Source organism: Pelmatolapia mariae, linkage group LG12, assembly GCF_036321145.2.
Source record: "Pelmatolapia mariae isolate MD_Pm_ZW linkage group LG12, Pm_UMD_F_2, whole genome shotgun sequence".
Lineage (NCBI taxonomy): Eukaryota > Metazoa > Chordata > Actinopteri > Cichliformes > Cichlidae > Pelmatolapia > Pelmatolapia mariae.
In genome coordinates this window covers 36516817-36524557 of record NC_086237.1, presented here as the reverse complement: position 1 = coordinate 36524557, position 7741 = coordinate 36516817, and the positions used below count along the sequence as shown (strand labels likewise).

Here is a 7741-nt window from a genome sequence, read left to right as displayed (position 1 = left end):
TTCAGAAACACCACAGCTTCACCTTCTTTGTGTCATTTTTATGTTCTATTTGGGTTTCATTTTTAAGATGTCAAAATTTTTTACATTTTCGCATTTGTGTCTTAAGGAGCACAAACTGAAAACTATCTGAATGACTCTGACAACGCCTTCTGATGGACACAAGTGTTATGTGTGTGTTTCAGTTTAACACGTGATTCATGAAAATGAAAGTAAATTCCGACACTTTTGAACTGAGCTGAGACGCCATTACAGGGAGTCAGAGCTCTGCTGAAAAACACACGTTTGGAGGATTTTAATCTGAACATACAAGAGACACTGTTTTGGTGAGTTAAAAATACTTGAAGATCAAATGGCTGAGAGAGCTCTTTTTGAAAATTACCTGAGCTGCCATGTGTGTTCAGAGACGTTCAGAGATCCTGTGTCTCTGAGCTGCAGCCACAGCTTCTGTTCAAGCTGCCTGCAACAATTCTGGGAAAAAACTAAAAACAAAAGCTGTCCCATTTGTAAAAGAAAATCTTCAAAGGATCTTTCTTATGTGAACTTTACTCTGAAAGAACTTGCTGATTCATTTGTTGGGAGACAGAAATCTGAATCATCTGAGAAAGGAAAGGGAGAGAAGAAATTAACAGTGGTGTGCAGTACACATGAGGAAGTGCCTAAATTATTCTGTGTGGACGAGCAGAGAGCTGTGTGTCCTGTGTGTGACTTTTCTCTCCACCAGAGTCACAAAGTGGTTCCTGTAGAAGAAGCAGTCAGTGACCTGAAGGAGCAGCTGAAATCTGACTTAAAGTCTCTGCAGGACAAGAGGAACAAATACAAACAAGTGGAGGAAACATACAATGAAATGATTCAACACTCCAAGAAGCAGCTGTTGTCCACAGAGAGGCAGATCAGAGCAGAGTTCAAGAAGCTCCAGCAGTTCCTGAAAGAGGAAGAGGAGTCCAGACTGGCAGCTCTGAGGGAGGAAGAGGAGCAGAAGAGGAGGACTATCAGCAGAGAGATGAAGATGATTGAGGAGCAGATCTCCTCTCTGTCAGACAGCATCTCTGCTGTTGAAGAAGAGCTGCAGAAACACAGCGTGCCATTCCTCAGCAGTTATAAAGACACTCAGAGCAGAGCCAGAGCCCAGAGCTCAGTGTCAGATCCACAGCTGGTCTCAGGAGCACTGATAGATGTGGCCAAACACCTGGGCAACCTGTCCTTCAGAGTGTGGGAGAAGATGAAGGAGAAGGTCCACTTCAGTCCTGTCATTCTGGACCCAAACACTGCAAGTGGCTGGCTCTGTCTGTCTGATGATCTGACCAGTGTGAGATGTGGAGACACAAAACAGCAGCTTCCTGATAATCCAGAGAGAAACACTAATTATACCAATGTTTTTGGCTCTGAGAGCTTCAGCTCAGGGAAACACAGCTGGGAGGTGGAGGTGGGAGACCATCCTCACTGGCTTGTGGGTTTAGTTAAAGAGTCAGTTGACAGGAAGGGAAAGTGTTCTGCTTCACCAAAAAATGGAATCTGGTGTTTAAAGCACCACAGTGGAAAATACACTAATGGTGTTGGTCAGACTGTGACAGTGAAGAAGAGTCTCCAGAGGATCAGAGTCCAGCTGGACTATGACAGGGGGGAGGTGTCCTTCTTTGACCCTGAAGATATGCCTCACATCTACACTTACAGAGACACTTTCACTGAGAAACTCTTCCCATATTTTGGTATTGGAGAGGCAGGAGACGCCAAAACCTCTGAAATCAAAATCTGTCAAACTAAAGTGTGTGTTTCTTCAGTCTAACATAAGATTTTAGTTCGCATTAAATGATGGCAGCAGAGTTGAGTTGTTGCAAAGGGTCAGAGAAATTATCAACTTGTCTGATTTAATAATGAGGTTTTGTTTTGTTTTGTTGCTTTATTGGAACTTTATTTAATGGAATTGATGCAAAAACCTTGATCATGTCAATATCTGAATGATGCTGATTTCTTTGGTTTTCCATTTCTTTTAGTGTGAACAGTAAAGTGTGACATTTCTTAAAAGAAGAATTAGTGATTAAACTTGTGTCACATCAGCAAGAGTGAACTTTACAACTAAAATATCTTGATTATCAACATCTTGTTTTCAATTAAACAGCATTTTATGGTATCATATCATGTATCACATCCACAGGTTAAAATGTTTAAACAGATAAAATTATAATATGTTTACTTCAGCATCATCTATATTTCAGTCAGATATCACTTTAACTGCAATTGATTGATTTGATTAGAAACTCTTTATTTGTGGTTTTCTAACTTCTATCAGCAGCAGTTTTCTCTTATATATATATTTCTGGATCTTCTCATGTTTTATAATGAGGTTTAAATTTTTATTTAAAGACTTCAGTCTCAGTGTTTCAGTCAAAAAAGATTCTACCTCTGATTGTTATTTTAGTGTTATTGAATACTTTGTTTATTGAGCATAACAAAATGTCTCTGTGAAGTGAAGTAAATCAAATGAGGGGATTTTTTTTTGTTATAGTGTTTGACTGTAAATCAGCTTTTCAGACACATGCAGTCATTAGTTCATATTATTTCAATACATAAACTCACTTTCATTGTTCCTTTTACTTTTAACTGAATGCTTAGGGTAAAAGATGATTTGCTTCTGTTAGTTTGCAACAACTGAAACCGTTAGATGTCATGAAAAACATAATTTATTTCAAGCAACTACTTCTAAAGTGTTTTATTTTTACTTACTGATTCTCACATTCATCTGCTCATCAGTTTGTAACATTACCAGGCAAAAATCACAAGTAACCATTGATAAAATTTGCACACTCACATCTAATCTGTATGTTTATAAACTCTAGCTGCAGAGATGTCAGATGAAGGTCAATTTAGTCTAAGCAGGACTGCAAAAAACATTTTACTTACAAGATGGAGGCAAAGTTCACCTTCTCTTCTCTGGTAATTTTTTTTAAACATTCCATTTCCACGTACTCACATCTTTAAAATCTAAAATATTAAAATGACAAGTTAAACAGAATATTAAGAGTCAGCTGAGTTCATCTGCAAATATTCAAATAAAATAAATAAAACTGCAAAATTTGTCAGAAGTTACTCAGAAATATTAGTTTGCTCAATTATTAGGAAAAACATTAGTGATTAATTAAAAGCCAAGTGTTACGGTTTGCGAGGCAACTTGTGTGGAATTTAATAAAGGACCCAAGATGCAGGCACTGCTGATGTGAGTGAGCTTTATTTATGGAGAGGAACATACAAACAAAGGCGAGGGTGGTGAGAAACAGAACTAAAATGGGAAAAACTACTACTACTACTACTGGTAACTTAATAGTTGGATTTATCTGATAAAAAAAAGTCTATTTTGCACGGGGCTGTTATGAGGGAAGTCATCCTTGCAGTTGCTGTATGACACTGTTTGGATTGCTTCATCAGGTGATGCAGAGCTCATCCAAATAACTGGCTGTGATGAATTGCTGTAGATAATGGACCCAGACCATCCTCTCCATCTCTTACTAGACCTCCAAATAAACACTTCCATCAACAACTGTTTCAGCTTCACTGACACAAGGACAGATACAGAAGATCTACACTTCACACCACAAACCCTGTAATTTAGTTTAGGTGTAAGCTTTTTATTATGTCATATTAGGTTTTGATTTATTGAGTTTTTCACTTTTTTGTATTTTCTGTTTCATTGGCAGTTCTAACACAGTAATTTCCTGACTTCTCTTCTTCTTCTGTATTTAAGTGATTTTTATAAAAAAAAGGGGGATCTGATTGACAACTTTAAAGCAGTAGTACTTTAAACACCTTATCTTATTACAGGTTTTCAGATGACAGCATAATATATTTAAATATATAATTTGTTTGCTGAATTTGCTGTTGTAACTCAGAAAGAATAATAGAAACAGTTGCGTCAGGGTTTTTTGTTTTGTTTTTTTGTTTTTCGAGTCTAAGCTACATTTGTTGAGTGTGGAAACCTTCCCGGAGCAGCAGAAGTCTCTGCAGTACAAGAAGAATAAATACAAACAAGTGGAGAAAACATGGAAGTGAACACTCCAAGAAGCAGCTGTTGTCCAAACTTGAATGATTCTGATTACATGACTTTTGAAACATTTTGAATGTGAACATTTTGTGCTGTGGTATGTCTTAAAATGATTCATGATTAAAAAGTACAGAAAAGGCTCATTTGAATAAAATAAATTAAAATCAACTCTCATACTGTAGCCAATGAAAAGAGGTGGGTTTACAAATCAGAGATGTTAATTATACTGCTCATCAGCATCTTCTTGAATTTTAGTATGTCTATTTAAAAAAGAATTTCAGTCAGATAACGCTGTAACTAGACTTGATTGAGTGGATTACATACCTTCTTCTAGCTGTGTTATTCTTAACTTTAATCAACAAATGTGTCTTATAGTTTCTGCTCATTAAATAACCCGATTTAGTCAAGTTGGATGAAATAAACAGTCATGCTGATATACAACACTGGTTCATATAAAACTTGTAAAACTGGTTTAACATCACTCAGTGAAATGCTCACTACCAGAGTGAAACACCAGAAGTCTTACTTGCTGTGAGTCATTTTTACATATTATTTAGTTGAAATAACACATGAGAGGTCATTACCTTAGATATGTTCCCTTTGTTTTGGTGTGTTTATTGAGCAGATATCTACTTGGAAACAGGAAAATTGATATCTTAACAATACCCTGTCACCGATGTTTTGTGGAGACAAATGTTACGATAGCATTTCCTGCTGGTAAGAATTTACCCTTTGACTCTGATGAATGAAAATGAAAGTAAATTTTAGCACTGCTGAACAAGCTGAGAGACTTATGAGATGTCAGGTCTCTGGTGAAAAACAGACATTTGGAGGGTGTTAATCAGACAGTTCAAAAGGGAGCAATTTGGTGAGTAAGAAAGAAAGCAACTTTAATGTAAATGGCTGAGAGAAGGCTTCTTGAAAATTTCCTTAGCTGCCATGTGTGTTCAGAGACTTTCAGAGATCCTGTGTCTCTGAGCTGCAACCGCAGCTTCTGTTCAAGCTGCCTGCAACAATTCTGGGAGCAAGCTAAAAGCAAAAACTGTCCCATTTGTAAGAGAAAATCATCAAAGGATTGTCCGCTAGTGAACTTCACACTAAAAAAACCTTGCAGATTCATTTACTGGCACGCAAAAAGCTGGGTCATCTGAGACAGCAACAGGAGAAAAGAAATTAACAGTGGTGTGCAGTAAACACCATGAAGAACCTAAACTGTTCTGTGTGGACGAGCAGAGAGCTGTGTGTGACTTTTCTCTCCACCAGAGTCACAAAGTGGTTCCTGTAGGAGTTGCAGTCAGTGACCTGAAGGAGCAGCTGTTGTCCACAGAGAGGCAGATCAGAGCAGAGTTCAACAAGCTCCAGCAGTTCCTGAAAGAGGAAGAGGAGTCCAGACTGGCAGCTCTGAGGGAGGAAGAGGAGCAGAAGGGGGGGGACTATCAGCAGAGAGATGAAGATGATTGAGGAGCAGATCTCCTCTCTGTCAGACAGCATCTGCCTTTGAAGAAGAGCTGCAGAAACACAGCGTGCCATTCCTCAGCAGTTATAAAGACACTCAGAGCAGAGCCAGAGCCCAGAGCTCAGTGTCAGATCCACAGCTGGTCTCAGGAGCACTGATAGATGTGGCCAAACACCTGGGCAACCTGTCCTTCAGAGTGTGGGAGAAGATGAAGGAGAAGGTCCACTTCAGTCCTGTCATTCTGGACCCAAACACTGCTGTCTCTATCTGTCTAAATCACAAAACAATGCAGTACAAATCTAGTTTGTTAATAAACTAAACACTAAAGAAGAAAATCAAAACCCATTAAACCCTAAACTCAAATATTTAATTAAATACAAATACTTTGTTTTTAAATTAAAGAAAACACACATTCTCCCCTTCAGTAGGAAGTGGTGGTGTGGTCCAATTATCCCTCTTTGCATTTAATGGTTTCAAACCCTGGCTACCATCTTTTGTCCAGCAACTCCCAGGGATGATAGCAGGTAAGAAATAAAAAGACAAAGGTTAGTCAAAAATCAAAGTAATGAAGTAGTATGAATACATAAGTAAACTAAATGTGCGCACTTACAAATAGAACAAATGTATCCAAACCGATCAATAAGTTATTGGAAACTAAAGTGTGTTACTATGTTCAAATGAAGAAATTAAAATACAAGAGTTACCGACTTTAGAGTGTGGCCACGGGTTTGGCCATCACACCCCCCACTTCTTGATCTTCCATCAGGCAGCGAGAGAGGTAATCAGCAGTGGTGTTGTCCTTACCAGGGATGTAGTGAACTTTAAACCGGTATGGCTGCATAGCCAGATACCACCTGGTGATTCTCCCATTAGTGTCTTTCATTCTTTCCAGCCACTGCAGGGCTTTGTGGTCAGTTTGAAGGATGAATTCTCATCCCAGCAAATAATACTTTAAAGAGTCAAGTGCCCATTTAATGGCCAAGCCTTCCTTCTCAACCGTTGCGTAGCGGCTTTCCCTTGGTAGCAGCTTACGTCTGATGTAGGCGACAGGATGTCGATCCTCTGGTGGTCCCTGCAGAAGCACTGCTCCCAGACCCCTTTCAGAAGTATCAGTCTGCAATGTAAAGTCTTTTGTGAAATCAGGTGAATGCAGGACGGGGTCCTTACTCAGGGACTGGCGAATGTCTTTGAAAGCTGCAACGGCTTCAGCTGTCCACCGAATCTTATTGGGACACCTTGAGCCAATCTTGTCTGTCAGTGGGGCTGCTCTCGCTGAGAAGTTGGGAATGAATCTGATGTAGAACGCAGCCATGCCGAGGAAGGATCGCAGCTGTTTCCTGGTTTTTGGAAGACGACATGATGCAATTGCATTAATTATGTCAACCTGTGGCTTAATTGTCCCACCTCCAACAGTAAATCCGAGGTACTGGATTTCAGTCCTAGCAAGAGCACACTTTGCTGGATTGATGGTAAGGCCTGCGGAACGCAGCCGATCCAGCACGATCCTTAGGTGACCCTATTGCTCTTCCCAAGTTCCACTGAAAACAACATCATCATCAAGGTACGCACAGGTGAATGCTGAGAGTCCACAGAGTACCTTATCCATTAGTCTTTGAAATGTTGCTGGGGCCCCATGCAGACCAAATGGCAGGACTGTGAACTCGAACAATCCCCAAAGAGTACGGAATGCTGTCAACTCTTGAGACTGTTTAGTGAGAGGTACTTGCCAGTATCCCTTGGAGAGATCAATGGTCGTTAGATATTTTGCCTTCCCCAAACGCTCAATGAGATCGTCAATGCGTGGCATTGGATAAGAGTCAAATTTTGATATGGAATTGAGGTACCTGAAGTCGATGCAAAATCGTATTGTGCTATCCTTTTTTGGAGCCAACACAACAGGATTGCACCACTCACTTGTTGAAGGTTGGATGATTCCAAGAGACAGCATGAGGTCCACCTCCTCCTTCAGCTCTACCAGGAAGCGTTCTGGTATCCTGTAACTCATACGCTTCACAGCTGCATCAGGTTTTAAAACAATGTCATGCTCCACCAGACTGGTGCGACCTGGGTACTTTTGAAATATGTCTAAATTAATCAGAGGTGTTACCTGAGACTGTTGCTCACTGGTGAGATGGCTCAGGTCCAAGACAGAGGCTGTTACTGAAGGCAAGTAGTCATTAACTTCTTCCTCCTCATCCACGCTGTGAATAAGCAACCCCTCTGTTTTATTCTCAGTGCGTGGAATCCATTCC

General features: G+C 39.9%; 1 protein-coding gene across 1 annotated transcript; it reads left to right on the top strand.

Moving 5' to 3' along the window:
- The first annotated feature begins 247 nt into the window (after positions 1-247).
- LOC134639188 (E3 ubiquitin-protein ligase TRIM35-like) lies at positions 248-1908 on the top strand. The gene has a single exon (XM_063490291.1). It carries the CDS (start codon positions 350-352, stop codon positions 1781-1783), a length of 1434 nt encoding a protein of 477 aa, XP_063346361.1. The 5' UTR covers positions 248-349; the 3' UTR covers positions 1784-1908.
- The last annotated feature ends 5833 nt before the right edge of the window (positions 1909-7741 follow it).